General features: G+C 45.1%; 1 protein-coding gene and 2 non-coding genes across 4 annotated transcripts in view; all 3 read right to left on the bottom strand.

Moving 5' to 3' along the window:
• nop58 (NOP58 ribonucleoprotein) overlaps positions 1-23,228 on the bottom strand; it is a 30,271-nt gene extending 7,043 nt beyond the window's left edge. For both annotated transcript variants that reach the window (XM_033024274.1, XM_033024275.1), the window contains exons 1-10: positions 23,085-23,228; positions 15,606-15,682; positions 12,787-12,839; positions 12,015-12,139; positions 10,889-11,025; positions 10,219-10,283; positions 9,883-10,017; positions 9,172-9,317; positions 8,350-8,476; positions 5,719-5,882 (exon numbers count right to left, since the gene is read on the bottom strand). In XM_033024274.1, coding sequence (XP_032880165.1) covers positions 5,719-5,882; positions 8,350-8,476; positions 9,172-9,317; positions 9,883-10,017; positions 10,219-10,283; positions 10,889-11,025; positions 12,015-12,139; positions 12,787-12,839; positions 15,606-15,682; positions 23,085-23,129 — 1,074 coding nt within the window. In that variant the 5' untranslated portion in view covers positions 23,130-23,228. The remainder of the gene's footprint in view (positions 1-5,718; positions 5,883-8,349; positions 8,477-9,171; positions 9,318-9,882; positions 10,018-10,218; positions 10,284-10,888; positions 11,026-12,014; positions 12,140-12,786; positions 12,840-15,605; positions 15,683-23,084) is intronic.
• On the bottom strand, positions 6,467-6,552 carry LOC116975714. Its single transcript, XR_004412716.1, has one exon. It is a non-coding gene; the product is annotated as a small nucleolar RNA SNORD11B (small nucleolar RNA).
• Positions 8,808-8,892, bottom strand: LOC116975715. The gene has a single exon (XR_004412717.1). It is a non-coding gene; the product is annotated as a small nucleolar RNA SNORD11B (small nucleolar RNA).
• Positions 23,229-23,884: the final 656 nt, after the last annotated feature.

Below are 23,884 nucleotides of genomic sequence, written 5' to 3'. Positions count from 1 at the left end.
CCCGACCCACCCTCCCAATTTGTCATCTCCTCTATATAAAAGGTTAGGTGGTCATTATACCATATGACAATGTGGTATAATAGTTAAGGCAAACACAAAATTACTCCAATAAAAAACATCCACACCACCCACTACTTTAGTCCCTACATTATCACAAAAATAGTGCACTTTGGCAGTTATATATTCAAACTATAGGACGCACTGCAACAACAGCAACAATATCAACACATATTCTCCATGCGTGAAATCACCCTGAATTAAGCACTTTATGATCCTTTATCACCAACATCTGAAGATCTCCATGGCCCCAAAGATTGCAGTGCATCAATAAGGTGGCTCATGGATACCACTGACAGACAGGTAATAAATGATGATTCTGTCAGTGATACCACACATTCGGAACAAATACTTAAGAGAGAGCAAAAAAGGTAAATGTTTGAAGAAAACACTGTTTAGAGTTAGTCAGGGGTTATAAAATTAGGTGGAAATAGCAGTCAATAATTCAAAACAAGAACCAGTATTCAGAATATCTGTTCTAAATGTACAGTGAAAGCAGTAATCAGTTTGAAGTTAAAAGGACTGGCACACTGTCTACTCACATGGTGGCTCGTTCCTGTACGGATCAGCCAAATGCAAGACAATGGGGTATGTTAATTGACCCACATCAAACCAGAAATTCAGACGTCTGAAGGATTTCTACTCAAAATGTCACCTATCCATTCTTTCCACCGCCTAACCCTCTGAGTTAGTAAAAAGTAAAGTATCCTTTATTGTCATTCAGACATTTCAGTCTGAACGAAATTGTATACCTTGCAGTCATAACATAGAATAAAATAACAAAACACACACTTAACACAGTTTAACATCCACCACAGTGAGTCTACCAGGCACCGCCTCACTGTGATGGAAGGCAAAAGTCTTAAAGTCCTTGTCTCTTCCCTCCTTATTCTCCCTCTGCGTTGAGGCGATCCAGGCTTCCGATGTTGGGACCCTGTCGGGTGATGGTATGTCCAGCGGCCGCATCCAAGCTCCGTGAACGGCTGGTTCAAACTCCGCGGCCCAGGGCGGTCGAAGCTGCCGCCCTCCAGTCCAGCGGACGAAGCTGTTGTTGCGGGAGCTCCGGAGAACCGGTCACCAACCTGGGACTTGCGAGCTCCTGACGATGTCGTCCACTGGGCCCGCGGCCGAGCCTCCGAAGTCGGGTCGCCACCGCTGCAACGCCACCACAGCCCCAAAGTCGGCCAGCCCCACGATTAGGCCTCAGCGCAGGCGGACACGGGGGATACAAGAAAAGGTCGCACCCCCCCGAAGGAGGAGACTAAAACGTTTCTCCCATCCCCTACACACATACACAACTAAAATAAACAAAATAAACTAAACAGGACAAAAGAAAACAAAAAGAGACGGACTACAGGCGATTCCAGTGCTTTCTGTTATGCTCAATCTTCACCTTAGTTATTTTCACACCATTGTGATAAAGATGAAGGAAGGTTCCAGACCAGACCTTTTGTCACATTGTACATCAAACATGGCCAGAGGCATATTTGCGTGTCCTTCAACAATTGGGGTATTTATGTACTCAAGAGTCAGCCCTCATCACAACTATGTTGTTAAGGGTTGTTATCTCCGGTTTGCTTCCAGTTCCTCGTGCTGGCAAGAGCAGGAACAGGGAGATACGGGACCTGAACGTGTGGCTGAGGAACTGGTGCACGGGGCAGGGATTTAGATTCTTAGATCACTGGGATCTGTTTTGGGGTAAGGGGGAACTGTACAAAAGGGACGGATTGCATCTTAACAGGTGTGGGACTAGCATTCTGGCAGGCAGGTTTGCCACTGCTACACGGGTGGTTTTAAACTGAATAAGGGGGGTGGGGTGTCGAATGGGCTAGTGGAAGATGGAGTTAAAGGGAAAGAGTTTCTTAAATGTGTGAGCGTAGAGACAGAGGGGTGTAAAATGAGGGTAGAAGCAATAGGTAGCAAGGTGAAAAGTAAAAGTGGCAGGCCGGAAAATCCAGGGCAAAAATCAAAAAGGGCCACTTTTCAACAAAATTGTATAAGGGGTAAGAGTGTTGTAAAAACAAGCCTGAAGGCTTTGTGTCTCAATGCAAGGAGCATTCGTAATAAGGTGGATGAGTTGAATGTGCAGATAGCTATTAATGACTATGATATAGTTGGGATCACGGAGACATGGCTCCAGGGTGACCAAGGCTGGGAGCTGAACATCCAGGGATATTCAATATTCAGGAGGGATAGAGAGAAAGGAAAAGGAGGTGGGGTAGCGTTGCTGATTAGAGAGGAGATTAACGCAATGGAAAGGAAGGACATTAGTTTGCAGGATGTGGAATCGGTATGGGTAGAGCTGCGAAACACTAAGGGGCAGAAAACGCTGGTGGGTGTTGTGTACAGGCCACCTAACAGTAGTAGTGAAGTTGGAGATGGTATCAAACAGGAAATTAGAAATGCGTGCGACAAAGGCAAAACCGTTATAATGGGTGACTTCAATCTACATATAGATTGGGTGAATCAAATTGGCAGGGGTGCTGAGGAAGAGGATTTTTTGGAATGTATGCGGGATAGTTATCTAAATCAACATGTAGAGGAACCAACGAGAGAGCAGGCTATTTTAGACTGGGTATTGAGTAATGAGGAAGGGTTAGTTAGCAGTCTTGTTGTACGTGCCCCCTTGGGCAAGAGTGACCATAATATGGTTGAGTTCTTCATTAGGATGGAGAGTGACATTGTTAATTCAGAAACAATGGTTCTGAACTTAAAGAAAGGTAACTTTGAGGGTATGAGACGTAAATTGGCCAAGATTGACTGGCAATTAATTCTAAAAGGGTTGACGGTGGATATGCAATGGAAGACATTTAAAGACTGCATGGATGAACTACAAAAATTGTTCATCCCAGTTTGGCAAAAGAATAAATCAGGGAAGGTAGTGCATCCGTGGATAACAAGGGAAATCAGGGATAGTATCAAAGCGAAGGATGATGCGTACAAATTAGCCAGAAAAAGCAGCATACCGGAGGACTGGGAGAAATTCAGAGACCAGCAGAGGAGGACAAAGGGCTTAATTAGGAAAGGAAAAATAGATTATGAAAGAAAACTGGCAGGGAACATAAAAACTGACTGCAAAAGTTTTTATAGATATGTGAAAAGAAAGAGATTAGTTAAAACAAATGTAGGTCCCTTGCAGTCAGAAACGGGTGAGTTGATCATGGGGAACAAGGATATGGCGGACCAATTGAATAACTACTTTGGTTCCGTCTTCACTAAGGAAGACATAAATAATCTGCCGGAAATAGCAGGGGACCGCGGTCAAAGGAGTTGGAGGAATTGAGTGAAATCCAGGTTAGCCGGGAAGTGGTGTTGGGTAAATTAAATGGATTAAAGGCCGATAAATCCCCAGGGCCAGATAGGCTGCATCCCAGAGTACTTAAGGAAGTAGCTCCAGAAATAGTGGATGCATTAGTAATAATTTTTCAAAACTCTTTAGATTCTGGAGTAGTTCCTGAGGATTGGCGGGTAGCAAACGTAACCCCACTTTTTAAGAAGGGAGGGAGAGAGAAAACGGGGAATTACAGACCAGTTAGTCTAACATCGGTAGTGGGGAAACTGCTAGAGTCAGTTATTAAAGATGGGATAGCAGCACATTTGGAAAGTGGTGAAATCATTGGACAAAGTCAGCATGGATTTACAAAAGGTAAATCATGTCTGACGAATCTTATAGAATTTTTCGAGGATGTAACTAGTAGCGTGGATAGGGGAGAACCAGTGGATGTGGTGTATCTGGACTTCCAGAAGGCTTTCGACAAGGTCCCACATAAGAGATTAGTTTACAAACTTAAAGCACACGGCATTGGGGGTTCAGTATTGATGTGGATAGAGAACTGGCTGGCAAACAGGAAGCAAAGAGTAGGAGTAAACGGGTCCTTTTCACAATGGCAGGCAGTGACTAGTGGGGTACCGCAAGGCTCAGTGCTGGGACCCCAGCTATTTACAATATATATTAATGATCTGGATGAGGGAATTGAAGGCAATATCTCCAAGTTTGCGGATGACACTAAGCTGGGGGGCAGTGTTAGCTGTGAGGAGGATGCTAGGAGACTGCAAGGTGACTTGGATAGGCTGGGTGAGTGGGCAAATGTTTGGCAGATGCAGTATAATGTGACTAATGTGAGGTTATCCATTTTGGTGGCAAAAACAGGAAAGCAGACTATTATCTAAATGGTGGCCGACTAGGAAAAGGAGAGATGCAGCGAGACCTGGGTGTCATGGTACACCAGTCATTGAAAGTGGGCATGCAGGTGCAGCAGGCAGTGAAGAAAGCGAATGGTATGTTAGCTTTCATAGCAAAAGGATTTGAGTATAGGAGCAGGGAGGTTCTACTGCAGTTGTACAGGGTCTTGGTGAGACCACACCTGGAGTATTGCGTACAGTTTTGGTCTCCAAATCTGAGGAAGGACATTATTGCCATAGAGGGAGTGCAGAGAAGGTTCACCAGACTGATTCCTGGGATGTCAGGACTGTCTTATGAAGAAAGACTGGATAGACTTGGTTTATACTCTCTAGAATTTAGGCGATTGAGAGGGGATCTTATAGAAACTTACAAAATTCTTAAGGGGTTGGACAGGCTAGATGCAGGAAGATTGCTCCCGATGTTGGGGAAGTCCAGGACAAGGGGTCACAGCTTAAGGATAAGGGGGAAATCCTTTAAAACCGAGATGAGAAGAACTTTTTTCACACAGAGAGTGGTGAATCTCTGGAACTCCCTGCCACAGAGGGTAGTCGAGGCCAGTTCATTGGCTATATTTAAGAGGGAGTTAGATGTGGCCCTTGTGGCTAAGGGGATCAGAGGGTATGGAGAGAAGGCAGGTACGGGATACTGAGTTGGATGATCAGCTATGATCATATTGAATGGCGGTGCAGGCTCGAAGGGCCGAATGGCCTACTCCTGCACCTAATTTCTATGTTTCTATGTTTCTATCACTAATCTTGGGTGTCCGGTGTCTAGTCTCAGAAGTTTCTAGACCATTCATATGAATTACTTAGTTCCAGCATAGGTGTTAAATATACAGAGAGGTGTCTTGGCAGCTACAAACTGCTCCCATTGTAAGGATGGAATTCTACAAAGTTACTTGTCTATACTCAAAATGTTAAAGCTCAGTAGATAATTATAGCCATCGAAACTGTAGTTATTGTTTATTGCTGTCTTTGTGTTTAGAACATGTAAACTCAATGTACTGAGTCTGGAGAATCTATCGAGAGGGTTCCCAAGAGACAGTCTGTTTTCCTTGATGGATAAAAGACTTGCACATCATCCAGCTTTAGCCTCAGTGCATTGGTTCAAAAGGTCATAACACTTACCAGTTCTAATTTAGCACAAATTTAATACAAACTAAGGTGGCTCAACATGAAAAACAAGTAATGCTCTGAAATACAAGGTGCTTTATTGTCACATGTACCAAGGTACAGTGAAATTATTTTTTTGCATTCCGGTCAGTAACACTCTTACAATACATAGGCACCATCATACTTAAGTACTAGAGGGTAATAATAGAGCATAAAGGGAAAATCCAACAGACCACAGAATATTTGATGGTGATAGTGGACCAGAGGGAAATTTGATTTTCCACCGAGCTTTCACGTTAATAAGCAAAAAAAAAATCACAAATAACCAACATTAGATACTTTTACTGTACATGTTTCTGTCCTTACCTTGCCTTTGTTCTTTGGCGTGGTCTGCCCCACTAATGATGCATGATAAATAAGACCATATTTTGGAGTGTCTCTTCTTGTCTTTAATGCTCTGAACAATGCCTTTTCTGCACCCAGAATTTGCACAGTGGATGCAGGATGTTTTGCTAGGTTCAACAAAGAACCTACAAAAAGAATACAAGCACACTGTATGACCACGTATTTCACACCGTTACAATGTAGATATGGAGAAAGGTGATCAGTAATTAATATCACACTAATAAAATAATTATCTCTAACAATCATTGCCAATAAAGGAGAGAGAAACTACCCATATCAAGAAAAAATTCTAAGATAAATTCCTGAAAGCTTAACGTTAGCTTTTCATCAATGATAACCATCACATACTTCAACACTATACAAGATCATATGCCTGTTACAGCTGATTTCTTTGCTGATCATTGCAAATAATAATTTTCCACGACATTCAAGTTTGGATTGCAAAACATGAGGCAGCTCGTACAAGATAGTTCCAATGAACACCATGGGTACAAACAGTGCAAATCCCAGATGAAAACCTCTTGATGTCTGTCTGTCTGTGTCCTGTGGAGTTAATGTGTTAGGAAATAGTGGTTTGAAAAAAAGAGGCAGAGTTTGGAGACATTGGCCATCCAAATCTCAAGCTATTTGGTACTACACTTGCATCAATGTAGGCCGCTTTTGGCACTGACATGGGCATGCCTTTATGGCTGACCTATTAATCCAGCACTGAAAGTCTCAGATGAGGTAGTGACTAAAAACCCATCAGCTTTTAAATCAGGTAGAGTGACAAAGTCATCATCATCACTGCTATCAGCGCTGGACTGATACTAGCGACCTGCCTACGAAGAATTAAATACATTAAGATCATATTTCACACACGATAATCACACCAGTGATCAGAATGCAGACGCAAGAGATTATCTTGCCCACTGCAGGAGCGAGAAGGAGTTATCATCAACCCATGGCATGATCACCGTGAAAATTTACCCCGAATCAGTTTTGTTCTTCTAATCTAAAAAATTAGATTCATTGAATAGATCCAATTTAAAAACATTCAAAACCAAAGTCTGTCTGTCTGTGTGTGTTTCTCTTTGTACCGTGTGGGTTTCTTCTGGGCACTCCCAAAGACATCTGGGTCTGTAGGTTAATTAGTCTCTATAAATTGCCCTCAATGTGTTAAGAGTGGATAAGAAAGTGGGATAACATAGAACTCGTGTGAATGGGTAATCGATGGTCAGCAATTCTGCAGGCTACTTGCCTAAGAATTATGCAAGAATGGTATTAATTTGTTACATATTATAAAAATGAACCTACATTAGAAACTAACAATAAAAAAATTAGCTTCTCACTCGCCTCAATTCCCCTTTTTTGAGATCACCTCAAATCCTGCAACACCTCAACAGGCAGGAATTGTTTCGACTGTTGTAGGCATTGCATTGTGTTGGACCTTATTTTGCAAGCAGAACCTTTCAAAATTCACATCTATACATAACTAAAGCTCTGATCTTGTGCTCTTCCGGTTTGAGCTATGATTTTTCGCCAGCTCGCTCACCGTTCTCCTGTGCTGCAAGCGCACCGAGTTTCGTTCCGATCGGTGATGTAATATAAAAGTTAGCGAGGTTTAAAAATCGTAAAAAACGTGCGTGCGCAGATTGATCTCTCTTGCCAGTCAGCGCCGCGCGGATTAGTCTCTTCTCCCTGTCACTCCGCGGGACGGTCCGCCCCTTCCTGCGCCACCGTGTTTTTACTGGAGCTGAGGGAGGCCGGCGAAAGTTTTTGGAGGACCAGGAAGCGGCGTGGCAATGTGGCCAAACGGAAAGTGGTGAATCTGATCCCGGCGGAGGAGAGCGTCGAGCGCCCGCTGTGAGTCCCAAATGCAAAGCCTCCGCAACTCCAGCCCCTTCCCCTCTGGTCCCCCTCGCTGGCTGCTGCCCACCCTCCCCCGTGATACCCCCCCTCTTCCCCATGGCTCTTCCCGTCTTTTCTCCAAGCTCTCCCCCTACCCCCACATCCAACACCCGCGCCGGTGCGGCCGTAGCTGCTGGTGCTACCAGGCCAATCTGAGGCCTGGCTCTGAGGGCGTCGACGGCTGATGTTGCTCCGGGGTACGCAAGAAGGGAGCGGAGCAGCACCATCGAGATCCTGGGGAGGGAGAGTGGGGGTGAGAGGAAATAGAGGGAGAGGAGTTATGGAGGGAGGGAGTGATTGAGTGTAGGGGAGAGGTAAGGGAGGGATTGGGGGAGGGTAGGAGGAGAGGGAAAAGAAGAGGAAGGAGGTGAGGAGGGCGTGGGGGAAATAGAGTGAGAGGAGGGGAGGGATAGAAGGGGGGTAGGGAGGGGAGAGGAATTATGAAGGGAGGGAGTGGCTGAGGGTAGGGGAAAGGTGGGGGAGAGATTTGGGGAGGGTAGGAGGAGAAGGGAAAGAAGAGGGAGGGTGAAGAGGAGGGGGAGAGAGTGCTAAGGATAAGGGGAAATGAGATGCGCCTGTGCAGTTGGGGGCTATGGGTGAGTGGTGGAATATTGCGTTGGGGGACCAAGCCTCCTGTGTGACAGGGACCCAACGGGTCCCACTTAGTCTAGTAACATTTAAGCATCTGTGGCAACTACTCACCAGCATGTGCGATTAGTCTGGCTCCAACCAGTTCTCCAACCATCACAGTCAAATTGGGAGCTATGGCCATCATTCTGTTTTTCAAGTAGTCATAGAGTTGGGTGCGGTATTCTGAGATCTGCACTACCTTGAGGGACAGGATAAGTATGATTGATAATCTCAGCAATAAGAATCCTTTCTGAAATAAATTTAAAAGGACACTGCAGTGCCATGCCAATCAAGCAGGCTGTTTTTCTCAGGGTGGTGTCAAGCTGCGAATGTTGTTGAGGCACTCAACCATCCAAGTGGTGTCCTGTGGAGTTAATGTGTTAGGAAATAGTGGTTTGAAAAAAAGAGGCAGAGTTTGGAGACATTGGCCATCCAAATCTCAAACTATTTTGTACTACACTTGCATCAATGTAGGCTGCCTTTGGCACTGACATGGGCATGCTTTTATGGCTGACCTATTAATCCAGCACTGAAAGTCTCAGATGAGGTAGTGACTAAAATCCCTCAGCTTTTAAATCAGGTAGAGTGACAAAGTCATCATCATCACTGCAATCAGCGCTGGACTGATACTAGCGACCTGCCTACGAAGAATGAAATACATTAAGATCATATTTCACACATGATAATCACACCAGTGATCAGAATCCAGACGCAAGAGATTATCTTGCCCACTGCAGGAGCGAGAAGGAGTTACCAACAGCCCATGGCAAATGGCAAGATCACCTTGAAAATTTACCCTGAATCAGTTTTGTTCTTCTAATCTAAAAAATTTGATTCATTGAATAGATCCAATTTAAAAACATTCAAAACCAAAGTAACAGATTAAATGCAGACCTGATCACAAAGATGTATAATGTGTTCAATGTCTTCGTCAGACACCTCTGTTCCCATTGATATTTCAGCTGCAATCTTCACGGCACTTTCCACCTCCTCTGGTAAAATGTCTGAGAAGTCTGTGGTGGCAGTATTTGTTCTGTGACCTGTGGAGTTATAAGCAATTCAATACTGAAAATACATTGAAAATTTCAGAAAAGCAATCTTCACAAGATTAAATGGCAAATAACAGGTTTGATTCATGGTTCCTCCCAAGTTAGATTAGGCAAAAGCTGGGGCAACATAGCAGCCAATATTTGGTTGACAGGTGTAAACCTGAAGCAAGATTGCACCGTTATCACTTGCAACATTGTCTGTGACAGATGAACACTACAGCAACTGCCATATCATGTGACAAGATGAGGAATGGTTGCTTGGAAGATGGACTAGGGTGATGTAAGATGATCTATTTAAAACAAAACCTTAAAACATGTGATGCTCACAATATTATAGGACATTGCAGTACAATTTAGTGTATCGTCATTTACTAGAATTCTGCAACACAAGTAACAGCCATGGAGCTCAGCTTGTGCAGAGTATAATATAATACTAAACAGTAGAATGCAGGATTGCATCTCAAATTCCCAACATCAATTAATCAAAAAAGCCAACACATAGCTTAGTCATCCAAATTTTTGACGGGGAGTATGTTGCCGAGAAAAAAAAACTTACCCAATTTCTGAACACACTTGCAGTATGCCAAGTTATCAGTGACAGTTTTTCCAAGTTCGGGGAAATGCCAGCCGTACCATTCTCTACAGCGCATGATATAATTGTTCAGCTCCTTGTCCAAATCATCCAGTAAAGCTATAGTCAAAAAGAAGTTTGGTGAGAAAATCCAAGAACAGCTTCCTGGAATTGAAACATTTAATTGTACTCTCCTTAAATTTATTTAGTAAAATCATCAGATTAGGTTTCCAGCAGTTGGAACAAAACACATTGTATGAGTACTACCAATGCAAACACTTCATACTGTACTGCTAATGCTATTCAGCTTCTTCAACTTACAGATTGCTTGGACAATCATCGTATCCACCTTGTCAGGGCTGAACTTCAGCTTGTAACGGGATAGACTATAATGAAATAGCAAGTGCAAACATTAACATGACATTTTCATTTGAATCAGTTGCAGTAGTATATATTAAGTACATAAACTATGCACAGTATTAACACTACCATGTTTAATGCAGGTTTCACTATACCAGGTAATAAAAGGTTCAGAAATAATAGGGTGCAGCATGATCCACCACTCTTACAAACAGCCCCTAACTAGTTTATTTTTTTGTGTCCAACATCTATGTTTCAAATGTTCAGCCAGGCTCTTGCAGTGGACAGCCTTTGCGTTTGTCACCGCTAGATCTTCCAGGCAGCTGTATTGTTCACCAAGAAGTGGGCATCTTAGTAGGTGTAGCATGATTTGTACAGATGTTCCACATTCACATTATGTGTCTGCCGCATCTGCATAGCCCCATTTGTTCATATTGGTCTTGCATCGGCCCATCCCGGTACGAAACCTATTGAGGGACTTCCAGGTCTTCCAGTCACACCTGTGACCAGGTGGCAGCTGTTCCTTGGTTGGGGTAGGCATCTTTACGTGGTGACATAACTAGTGACATCACTGGACAAAGACCGCAGAGGAGAAAACATATTTATTTTGAAAGAGAGAAGCCATACAGACCTGTGTGCAAGACCAAGAGACATGGCGCTTATCTCACGAGCTGGTAAGCCAGTGATCAATCCGTTCATCTGAGTCCGGATTCCTCTCATCAATTCTGCAACAGTAGCATTGTGAATGCAACTCAGATTAAGTTTGTCCTGCAAAAAAAAAGGAAAGTGTTTTTCTCTTCTCCTTTCAAGCACCATGTTGCTCAAACTCCCACATTAATTTATTCATGGCAGCAACTTCATACAAGAAATATACATGAAGTATGACATCAAAATAAACTCTGAATGCTGCAATGTCCGGATGCAAAGGGCAATTGAGTTATACAGTATATAGTTAGTTGCTCATTTTTCTTAGTCACTGAACACTTGTTAACAATTGTGCTGGCAATACAAATTAAATGAAAAAACAAGTATGCAGCATATAAAGTTATCAAGTAGTAATAACCTTAGGCTAACCATGTTAAAACAATGCACAAATCATAAAACACCCAGAAACATAATTTCCAGATAATCTGTTGGAGGAAGATTTGTACAGATTAACTATTGTGAGCTTTACAAGACAAGCAAAGTTTAAATTGATCAACTAATTGGAAAGTACTGCATGGAAACAGGCCCTTCAGCCCAACACACAATTGATCACTTCTTCTCACTAGTTCTGTTATCCCACTTTGGCTTGAAACCAAGTCCACAAACCAGCCTTTGAGAAAATGTGAGAACAGAAAACAACTACAGGGTCAATAACGGCTTGAGAAAAAAAAATCAAACAACCACATCAAAGAAATGCATCGAATAAACACAAATTATGCCATTTAATGTCTGCAGACAGTGCATCTGAAGCAAAATTACAAACATTGAAAACCATATCAATTTGTCCTTGCACACATGCTTCGGCTTTTCTCTAAGTTTTCAGAGGATCTGCTCAATGCTCCGTTGACAATGAATGTGAACTATCCAACTTCAGATGACCAATTTGGAGTTTGTATTTCAACCGTTTCCATACTTGGGTATCAATGAATAGAAGGCAGCACTCATCCAACTCCAAGAGGAGAGGAAAATATAGTTATTTTCTGAGTTTGTTCATTACACTTGCTAGCTTTAACATGTTATAAAACTGAAACAGAAAGTTAGAGCTTCCATACTTTGATGACACCCCCAAGCTTGGCATCTGCAACAGCCAGCTGCTCATGAGCTTCCTTTGCAACAATCTTCTTCAGCACTTTCTTTAAGCTTTTACCAAGCTTGCCTTCCACCAGGGCAGTAGCAGCTAAAAGAAAGGAAGTTATGATTAAAGAATTGCCATGAAAATCACATGCGCAATAAACTTTTTTTTATTTTTTATTCAGAATATAGACAGAATAATTGACCTCTTGCTCTCACTTTTCAGTTGCAAACTTGCTTGGTCTCCTCAATTTTATTCCTATTTCTCCAATTCCATCTATTATTAAGTATATCCCAATTCAATATCCCCCATACTCCAAAGGAATGTTTTCTAGCACCTTAACCCCTTGAACTGCTATGGTTCTTTCAAACACAATCTACAGGCTCGTGAAGGCCAATTATGGCGTAACCCTCACATCAACAATGATCAAGCAACTCCTCCACCCATTGAACTCCCTACGTAGTTGCTCAATACTGTCGTTGCATAAACACATGCAGGTCATCATGTGGGTTTGGATCTTATGACAGCCATTTCCTTCTTTCTGGAGAATTACCATGACTCAGGCCATTATTACAATCAAAGGCTCGATGGTTGGCCGGTTGCATCCGAGTTTTGCTTCATTCCCAGTGGGGACATTTAGAATTGAGACCTTAAACTTTAGGGATCACAACTTAATTCAAATTGACACTTCATACTCATACACACATTGCAATTGAGTACTTTTGGATAAAAATGGATCACGAGTGCCATACCTGCAAGAGCTTGTGTGGTATCTTGGAATTTTTCAAAATGTTTTAGCTTCACGCTGCAGGTAAAAAGATGAATATATGAAATGTTATATCATCTCTACAGGGGATAACAGGAAGAATTAATAAAGATAGTGTGTTACTCAGTTCTTGATCAAACTTCTAGCACCTATAGTTCCCGAGTCACTATTCACGAGTCATTCCCCTCCAGAAAAAAAGTAGGAAGTATTGGCCGGAGTTCCAGGAGGCCGGCTAGGCCCCCAGCGGGGTTCAGGGGCAGTGTCCTGTAGAGGGTTCAGGGAGCAAAATTGAAAGTGATTCCCAAGCCTTATTGCTGGTAGTTTACATAACAGAAACTTAGAATTTTTCTAACACATAACCAGTAAAATAACCCTCAAAAGATAAATATTTCATGAAATAAATGACTTCATACAGCCAAAAAAATCTTTACAAAAAAAATGATACCTGAAATGTCTCTTTGCCTAGACTGTATGCAAACAGCACAGAAAAGGTGATTGAAAAACCGATGACATAAGTAACATAACCTAAACTCGAGTTTGACTTCCACTTTGCCTGACACTTTCTTTTTGTAAACTTGCTCAACATGGCATCCCTGTGCTTCTTTCTTGGCAGTTGATCTGCAAACATGTTCCTTTCTCTTGGCTTTTGCAGCAATCTTCTGCTTCAGTAAGGGAAGTTGGTCGGTGATTGGACACAACGCCCCTGGAGACAGCGGCTGATTGGACGGCGGGAGACCGATTTGTGGATTGGACGGGATTTTTAAGAGAGGCTGGTCAGTGATGGGATGAAACGCCCTTGGAGACAGCGGCTGATTGGAGAAATATAGGCCAAAGCGGATTTTAAGGGAAGCTGGTCGGATTGGACGCAACCCCCTTAGACAGCGGTTGATTGGCCACCAAGTGACCGGTACGGAGCGCATTATGTGATTGGACGCGACACCCTTGGCGACAGAGCCTTATTGGACGGCAAAACAAAAAAATTCAGAATATTGATTTAAATCGGAAGAATATCATGCCTGGACGTGACATGGTGAACCCCTGATTCAGAGTTGGCCAAATATGCTTGCATTTACGACTAATTTCTTAAAAAATAATAGTTATAACTAGAGCCAGGATGTGTAGGCGCTAAAATACTCTGAAATAGGCAGGCAAAAAGGCATAATAAAATTACAAAAAAGGCACGAAAAAGACATTTATTGACAAAAAAAAGCATTAAAATGCGTGTATTTCCACCACCAAAATATGGTTTAAAATTATAATTATAAAGGTATACTACATTATTGCCTGGTTGCACATAATTACCAGCATTTTTTTCAAATTATCTGGTGTTAAAATATGCCGTCTGACAGACAGAATATGCTTCAGTTGTGAAAAACTTCTTTCTAACCCAGCTAAGGTCACTGGTGCATTCCTGAAACAAGCTACAAACTCTAAATTCATGTTGATATCTTGTGCATTACAACTACCTTTGAGAAATTTAGCTATGTTTTATACTTCTTCAAGATCTTTCTTAGTTAAAATCCTTCTCTCATTTTCCTTGTATGTCTTTACCTACATTGCCAAGAACTTTAAGTACAAAGTACAGCAAGTGAAGATGTAAACAACTGAGCAATAGTTGTGCTTTTTGACTTCTCCAATACTTCCAATGTCAAGAAATACTCCTTTGATGGTTGACCTGCCTCTAGTGTACCGATGACCACATTGGCAACATATCTCCCCACAGCATTGGTTGTCTCTTCTATTGAGATCCATATTTTGTTACATGCAACTTCATCTCTAATTTTCTGCACAACAATGTTGAAGTTGCTGTCAACATAATTTTTCTGTAATGATGACTCGCTCGGTATAGGTTCCTTTGTGTATTTCCCTAAAAAACCTCTGAGAGATTTGTTTTCCAATTTCCACAGTGGAATTCCAGCATCAATGAATGCTTTGCACAGATCACTCGAAAACTCGGATTTGCGACTGGAGCTAGCAGTAAACGTTGTGAGGAGTCAAGCTTGCGTATTTCCTACCTTCAGTTTCTCTGCCGTCGACTTGTGTTTAGCTGTCTGTACATGCTGGGAGACGAAATATTTCTTCTCATGATTCACTGCTTTCTCATATGCTTTGCAAAACTGCACACAGTTGGCTGTAGAGAATATATCACTCCCGTACACACTCACTAAATCGTTCAGTTTTTTACAAGGCGTTGACTTGACTTTAGGCATTTTGACACTTGCAGGGGTAGATCCTACAGGAGCGGGGATGCAGACCTCTTCAAGCAGGCCAAGCACAAGCTGAGAAGAGGAATCAGAGCTGCCAAGGAAAGGTACTCTGAGAAGCTGAGGAGCAAGTTCTCAGCAAATGAGTCTTCTTCAGTGTGGAAGGGCTTGCAAGAAATCACAAGCGACAAGAGGAAAGCCCCCTGCTCCTTGGACAATCGTCAGCTGACCAATGACCTAAATGAGTTCTACTGCAGGTTCAATAAACAGAAACATAACTCTGGTGTACCCCATCCGCAACCAACATTTCACACCTACTTAAAAAGCATGACTCCAGTCTGCAAAGGCTGGACCCTTTCCCATGCACCCCTCTCCAATCACCACTTAACACCCACTTACAGCAGGGTTTTGCCCTGGTGCTGTAAATTTTCTTGTAAATTACATTAAAATGGCAAAAAAGGCAGATTTAGGCACTCAATCGTGAAAAGGGCATTATCTTCCTGAAATCATCAGGCATGAAAAGGCACTTATGGCATTTATGGCAAAATCCTGGCTCTAGTTATAACAAACATTATAGCTTAAAGTAGTTTAAATAACTTACAATTTATTTGCCTTTTCTGCCGTTTCAAACTCCCGCCATAAGTTATCCACTTCCCGGAGTTTATTCTCGTCCAGGACCTGTGGTTACGAAAATATAAAGCCTTGGTTTAGAATGCTGTTGATCAAAACATTAACCTCCCAAACATCTGCAGCAACGAGCAGACAAAAAGCACACGGAGAGGTTCAAGAGACATTTATTATCACATGCACCAATTGGTAGTGAGATTTGAATTACCATACGAATAAAAAGAACACAAAACACGATAGAATTTAACATGAACACCCCCCCTACAGCAGAATCAACGTTTCCCACTGTGAGGGAAGGCATTAAGTTCAGTCCTTTTCCTGTTTGTTCACCCGTGGTCGGGGCCTTTTGGGCCCTCTGCAGTCGTCACTACGGTCGGCACGATGTTTCAGGCCCTCTCGCCGGGATGATCGGAGCTCCGGCGTCGGAACGGAGAACACTCTCAGCGGCTTGGAGTTTCCAAATCGGCCACTTCCTACTGGAAACCGCAGCTCCCGAAATCCACAGGCCGAGCTGGACGGAGCTCCAACACTGGCGATCCTCAGCAAGTTCCCAGGCTCCGCGATGTTAAAAGTCAGCGATGCCCGCGGCTGGAAGCACCGCAAACCACAGCCTCAATTCAGCTGGCCCAACACTCAGCTGAGCCTCCACACGGCGATCCCCGGTAAGGCATCGCCCGCTCCGTGATGGTAATTCAGTGCTGCGCCGCTGAAGCTCTGGCCGGTCGCCGGCAGGAAAGACCGCGCCAATCCAGATGGTAGGCCGCGGGGGTGGGGGAGAAGATGCGACTCAGAGAATAGACGCATGCCGACCAGGAAGTGACTGGGAAACGGTTTCCCCCTTCACCTCCCCCACATAAAAAAGACTAAGAAACCTCCAGGAACATACTTTTAAACAGACAAAAAATACCAAAAAGGGTGAAAGGACGGACAGACTGCTGGCGAGGCGCCACCCTATGACGAGATGTAATATTCCCCAGGTTTAGAGAGCTACCAGACTAAGTGGAACCCGTTGGGTCCCAGTCACACAGGAGGCCTGTTCCCCCAAAGCAATATTCCGCCACTCACCCATTCCCCCAACGCAATATTCCACCAATCACCCATAGCCCCTAACTGCGCTGGCGCGGCTCATTTCCCCCCATCCCCGAGCACTCCCTCCCCTATCTCTTCATATGTGGGAGGGGAGGGAAGTGGGGTGTGTGGCGGAGGGAGGGGGTGGGGAGGGTGATGTGGGGAGAGGGTGGTGTGGGGGGGAGAGTTGTGTGTGGACGGGGTGTGAGTGTGGGTGTGTGTGTGGGGGAGGAGGGGTGTGCGGGCGAAGGGGCTGTGGGGGGTAGGGGTGTGTGAGCAGGGGGAGGGGTGTGTGGGGGCAGGGGGGTTTGGTGACATCGGCGATATCTCCGACACTGGGCTGGGTCTCCAACGCTGGTCTGCTGCTCGGGGCTGGGCTGCTGAGCTTGGTACGGGGCTGCTTCGGGTTCCTCCGAAAGTCTGGTTGGAAACCTCCGGCGGCCATCCTCAGCTCCACTAAAGATGCGATGGCACGGGAAGGGGCGTACCGACCCAGGGAGTTACAGGGGAAGAGACTAATCCGCAAGGCGTTGAATTCCCCCAACCGTTTGCTATATGCTCTGTGCCTCTGATTTATGCTAAGATATAGAAGGATCAGGGTATCCTGGTAGATAACTGGCAAAAGGCAAGCAAGAATCAAGAGCATGCAATTAGGAGTATGTAATTCTCATATACTATAATTTTCTCATATTAGGAACAGTTCAGATCTAACACCCTAATCCTTGGAATGAGCTGCAGTCTTAAGGAGTAAGGGTGAACAGACTAAGTTTGTCTTGAGTTGAGAAGAAAGACTATTTCAAAAACACCATGATCCTGCAGTCTTCACGAGGTGGACATGGAGAAGATGTTGTTCAAGTTCAAGTTCAAGTTAGTTTATTGTCATGTGTCCCTGTATAGGACAATGAAATTCTTGCTTTGCTTAAGCACACAGAAAATAGTAGGCATTTACTACAAAACAGATAAATGTGTCCATATACCATGATATAAATATATACACACATGAATAAATAAACTGATAGTGCAAATAACAGAAAGTGGTTGGTAATAATCAGAGTTTTGTCCGAGCCAGGTTTAATAGCCTGATGGCTGAGGGGAAGTAACTATTCCTGAACCTGGTTGTTGCAGTCTTCAGGCTCCTGTACCTTCTACCTGAAGGTAGCAGGGAGATGAGTGTGTGGCCCGGATGGTGTGGGTCTTTCATGATACTGCCAGCCTTTTTGAGGCAGCGACTGCGATAGATCCCCTCGATGGAAGGAAGGTCAGAGCCGATGATGGACTGGGCAGTGTTTACTACTTTTTGTAGTCTTTTCCTTTCCAGGGCACTCAAATTGCCGAACCAAGCCACGATGCAACCGGTCAGCATGCTCTCGACTGTGCACCTGTAGAAATTAGAGAGAGTCTTCCTTGACAATCCGACTCTCCGTAATCTTCTCAGGAAGTAGAGGCGCTGATGTGCTTTTTTGATGATTGCATTAGTGTTCTCGGACCAGGAAAGATCTTCAGAGATGTGCACGCCCAGGAATTTGAAGCTCTTGACCCTTTCAACCATCGACCCGTTGATATAAATGGGGCTGTGGGTCCCCCTCCTACTCCTTCCAAAGTCCACAATCAGTTCCTTGGTTTTGCTGGTGTTGAGGGCCAGGTTATTGCGCTGGCACCATATGGACAGTTGCTCGATCTCTCTTCTGTACTCTGACTCATCCCCATCAGTGATACGCCCCACAATAGTGGTGTCGTCAGCGAACTTGATGATGGAGTTCGCACTGTGGTTCGCTACGCAGTCATGGGTATAGAGTGAGTACAGCAGGGGGCTGAGCACGCAGCCTTGAGGTGCTCCCGTGCTGATTGTTATTGAGGCTGACACATTTCCACCAATACGAACAGACTGTGGTCTGTGGACGAGGAAGTCGAGGATCCAGTTGCAGAGGGATGCGCAGAGACCCAGTTCTGCGAGTTTGGTAACCAGTTTGGAGGGGATGATTGTGTTAAATGCCGAGCTGTAATCAATGAATAACAGCCTGACATATGAGTTTTTGTTGTCCAAGTGGTCCAGTGCGGAGTGGAGGGCCAGCGAGATCGCATCCACCGTTGATCTGTTGTGGCGGTACGCGAACTGCAGTGGGTCCAGGTTTTTGTCGATGTAGGAGTTGATTTGCTCCATGATCAACCTCTCAAAGCACTTCATCACCACCGCCGTTAGTGCCACTGGTCGATAGTCATTGAGGCATGTCACCTTACTCTTCTTGGGCACCGGTATAATTGATGCCCTTTTAAAGCAGGTGGGGACCTCAGACCTCAGAAGTGAGAGATTGAAAATGTCCGTAAAAACTCCCGCCAGTTGGTCCGCACAGGTTTTTAGAACACGGCCGGGTATACCATCAGGACCAGGTGCTTTTCGGGGGTTCACCCCTCTGAAGGATTTCCTGACATCGGCCTCTGTGACTGAGACTGAAATGCCATCGCAGCGAATGGGGGATCGGGAAGGCACATCAGTATTCTCCCTGTCAAAGCGTGCGTAAAATGCATTGAGCTCGTCAGGGAGTGATGTTACACCGGCATTCGAGCTGCCTCCTGGTTTTGCCTTGTAGGAGGTGATTGCATTCAGACCCTGCCACAGCTGCCGAACATCTGTCTCGTCCTCCAGTTTGGAGCAGAAGTCCCTTTTGGCCTTTCTGATGGCCTTACCAAGGTCGTATCTGGTCTTCATGTAGGCCACTGTATCATCGGAGGTGAATGCCCTGTGTCTGGACTTCAGGAGAGTGCGGATCTCAAAGTTCATCCAAGGTTTCTGATTGGGAAACACTCGGAAGGTTTTTGTAGGGATGCAGTCCTCCACACATTTCTTTATGAAGTCTGTAACGACTGTGGCGTATTCGTTCAAGTCCGTTGCCGAGTCCTTGAACATTGCCCAGTCTACAGACTCCAAACAGTCCTGGAGTTGTTCTTCTGCCCCCCCCGACCAGCTCTGTGCTGTCCTCACTTCTGGGGGTGCGCTCTTTAATTGCTGCTTGTAGGCAGGAAGAAGCAGCACCGCGGTATGGTCGGATTTACCGAAGTGAGGGCGAGGGATAGAACGATAGGCATTCTTGATGGTGGTGTAGCAGTGGTCGAGGGTGTTTGGTCCTCTGGTGCAGCAGGAGACATGTTGGTGGAAGTTGAGGAGTGATTTCTTGAGGTTCGCCTTATTGAAGTCCCCAGCAATGGTGGTAAATGCCTCGGGGTAAGACGTCTGGTGTTTGTTGACCACGGCCTGCAGCTCCTCCAGTGCCAGACGGACGTCTGCCTGGGGTGGGATGTAGACCGCGGTCAGGATAACGGAGGTGAATTCTCTCGGGAGGTAGAAGGGACGGCACTTCACCGCCAGATGTTCGAGGTGTGGAGAGCATGAGTTGGACAGGACTGCCACGTCGGAACACCACGCAGAGTTGACCATGAGGCAGACGCCCCCTCCTCTCCCTTTCCCAGATGCCAGGGTACGGTCCATGCGGTGGATGGAGAACCCTTCAGGCTGGACCGCTGAGTCTGGGGAGCTGGGGGTGAGCCATGTCTCTGTGAAACAGAACACAGAGCATTCCCTCAGCTCCCTTTGATAAAGCAGTCTTGCCCTTAAGTCCTCCACTTTGTTTTCAAGGGACTGTACATTAGCCAGTAGGATAGTAGGGAGAGGGGGCCGGAGGCCCCTGCGCTTCATTCTGACCTGAAGTCCTGCCCGACGGCCACGTTTCCGGACACAATGGAGGCTTCCCCTTTGTTTCCAGGTACTGTGTTTGCTGTACCTGCTGTTTCTGCGGACCTGCGCTGGAACGGGGATTCCCTCACAGACGGCAGCTCCAGCTCCGTAACGAACAGGGGTTCCCTCAAAGTCGGCAACTGCAGCTCCGTTGTTGCTGGGAGATCCAGCCCGTCGGCTCTGGGGGTGATCCCGGGGTTTCAAGGTACAGTACCTGTGATCCGCAGTCGGGTCGGGAGTTCCACAGCCAGTGTGGGAAAGTTTAAAGTCCTGGATTCCCGCAGCTGCGGGAGCTCGCGAAATTGCGAGAGCCTTGAGGATCTCAATCAGCTTGTCCGAAACGGCACCGATATCTGCCGTTTTTCTGATCCAGGTAAGTTGTTGGAAGTTGTAGTTGAGCCTTTTATTTTCCGGAGCTCCGCAAAAGTCGCCGCAGGCAGGCGCCATCTTAGGGCTGAAGTCCCACTTGAAACCAGTGTTTAAAAAGATGGAGTTGGATTTAAGGCAGTAACGGAATTTTAAAAAAACCCTTTAGAACTCCCCTTTTCAAGGGAAGGTGGAAGAAATCTTTGAATAATTTAATTGCTTAATTATTGATGAGAATCTATTTACCTCAGCAATCAAAAGTTGCCAAGAGACACCAGGATGGTACGTTGCCCCCCCCCCCCCCCCAAATTTGGTACGGGGCTGCTTCGGGCAAATTAGGCAGATTAAACAGCAGGATAGTAATTAGCTCTGATGTCCCGTGCGAGAGTAGGAATAGGAGGCTACGATAGATGAATGTGGGGCCGAGGAGCTGATGCAGTACAGGGATTCAGCTATTTGGACCACTGGGATCTCTTCTGGGGCAGAGGTGATCTGTACAAGAGGGGCATGTCAATTGAAGGGGAACCCAAATCCTGGCATGGATATTTTACTTGAAGTACCCAGAATGGTTTAAACTAGTCTTGCAGAGAGGTGGGACCAACAACAGTGGCAAATACAGACGTTAAAGAGAGCAAGTAAACAAGACCGACAAGCATGGCAAAGTACAAGGATTAAACTGGATTTATTTCAATGCAAGAAACTTAAGGCAAGGCAGATGAACTCATGACATGGCTGGAAACATGGGTCTGGAATATTATAGCTATGACAGAAAGGTCACTGAGGGATAGACAGAATGGGCAACCAAATATTCTGGAGTACAAATCAGCATGAGTGATAGGGGAGTAAAGACAGAAAGTGGAACAACAATTTTTCTTAGGGCGAACATCACAGCAGTGCATAGAGAGTATATTCTTGGGGGAGTGTCCAGTCCAGTGAGGTTATACAGATGGGACAGAAATAAGGTGATCAGTTTGATGGATTATAGGACAGGCTCTCTGACAATAGTCACCAGGAGTTGGAGGAGAAAATATGTAGGGAGATCTGATAGCAGCAAAAATAACAGGGTCGTAATAGGAGGGGATATTAATAGGGCATATCAATTTACCTAATATAGACTGCCAGACTATTAAATCTATGTGGACGACCCAGCAGAGAAGGGGCAAAATTCAGCCTCCTCTTGGGAAAGAAGGCAGGTAGGTGACCAAAGTGTGTTAATGGGAGAGAACTTTGAGACTGTAAATCTATACGTTTTTAAATTGTTATGGTAAAGGGACCGTTTAGTCTTAAATTGGAATAATGACAATTTTGATGGCAAAGGGATGTCTGGTAGAGAGGTTTTAAAAACTCAGACCGGGAGAGTTCAGATTCTACAAATATATTAAGGGCAAAAGATCATCTAGCGAGAAAAAAAGGGGCCTTTAAAGATCAACAAGGTCAACTACATGTGAAACCAGAGAAGATGAGGGAGGTCCCAAATGAATGCTTCGCAACAAGTCAAGGTGGCGCAGCAGTAGTTGCTGCTTTACAGCAAAATGCAGCGCCGGAGACCCGGGTGTCTGCAGCGCTGTCTGTTCGAAGTTTGTGCGATCTCCCCGTGATCTGCATGGGTTTCCTCCGAGATCATCGGTTTCCTCCCACATTCCAAAGACGTACAGGAATTGTAGGTTAATTGGCCTGATAAAAATGTAAAAATCGTCCGGTATTAAATTGTCCAACTTGGTGATCAGTTTGAGTCCTGGTGGACTCTTCGGAAGGTATACGCCACTAAGAACAACTGCCCGCAGATAAGTATGTCGAAGCCAGGGAAGTTAATAACAATGTCTTGAAGAAAGTTCTCATCACAGAATAAGAGGTGCTACCTCTTAAAGGGCTTAACATTAGACAAATTGCTGGGACCTGATTAAAGGAATGGTCGGAAGCAAGTGAAGAAAACGCAGGCTATGGCTGGTAGAGATATTTGCATTATTGACAAATATATATTATCCCACTTTCCCCTCCCCGTTACCTTCTAACCATATCCCCACCCCCGCGTTTTATATTTCACTCTTCTTTCCTTATTTTAAACTCTTTTCACCTCTAGCCTTTGTCACTTAACCCGCCTATCTGCAACACAACCCTTCATCCCTCACCTGTATTCACCCATGTGTTTGCATAAGAATCCAGCAAAACAGTGACTAGGCCTACGACTCAACGAAACCGACCGAGATGGAAACGGACCCTGGCCGGCGCAACAGAGCAAGTACACAGCTCTTCGAAAGTTGCCCGTGAGTCGGGACGGTGAAACCTTACCTTGAAGAGGGCATAACCGGCGGCCGTCTCGAACAACACCAACATGGCGATACGGATCTCAACTCCGACACAAACCACGCGGCGCTCTGGAGAACGATCAATGTCCGCGCGGCGAGATGGCACCAATGCGCGTGCGCAACACGTCGCGCCCGCGAAAGCAAAGATCTTATAGCGGAGCTATAGGATCTTTGCGCGAAGGGCGATTCATGCACATGCGCGGTCCGTCTGCAAGGAGACCAACGCGCGTGCGTAGTAATGCGCAGGACGAACAATTTGCAAGACAACGTGCAGTGAGGAACTGCAGATGCTGGTTTAAATCAAAGATCTTTGGTTTAAATCGAAAGTAGACACAAAAAGCTGGACAGGCAGCATCTCTGGAGAGAAGGAATAGGTGGCGTTTCGGGTCGAGAAGACCCGGAACGTCACCCATTCCTAGTAAGACAACGTAACGTGCAGCAGGAAATGCCGGAGTAACTCAGCGGGCACACCGGTGAGATGTCTCGACCCGAAAAGTCAACCATTCCTTCTCTCTAGAGATGTCGCCTGACACGATGAGTTACTACAGTATTTTGGAACTATCTTCGGTGTAAACCAGCGCAGTTTCCTCCTCCACAAAGAAACAACGTGCAGGTCGTGACACAAAATGTCGGAGTAACTCAGCGGTCAAATCCAAAGATCTTATAGCGGGCTCCGCTATAGGATCTTTGGTCAAATCTCTGCAGAACGTGTTGGCGACGTTTCTGGTCGAGACTTTTTCTTGACTCATCCGGACCCGAAACGTCAGCTATCCATTTTGCATT

Source organism: Amblyraja radiata, chromosome 7 (genome assembly GCF_010909765.2).
Source record: "Amblyraja radiata isolate CabotCenter1 chromosome 7, sAmbRad1.1.pri, whole genome shotgun sequence".
NCBI classification, from domain to species: domain Eukaryota; kingdom Metazoa; phylum Chordata; class Chondrichthyes; order Rajiformes; family Rajidae; genus Amblyraja; species Amblyraja radiata.
The sequence above is the reverse complement of the archived record's forward strand: the minus strand, read 5'-3'. Positions and strand labels throughout refer to the sequence as shown.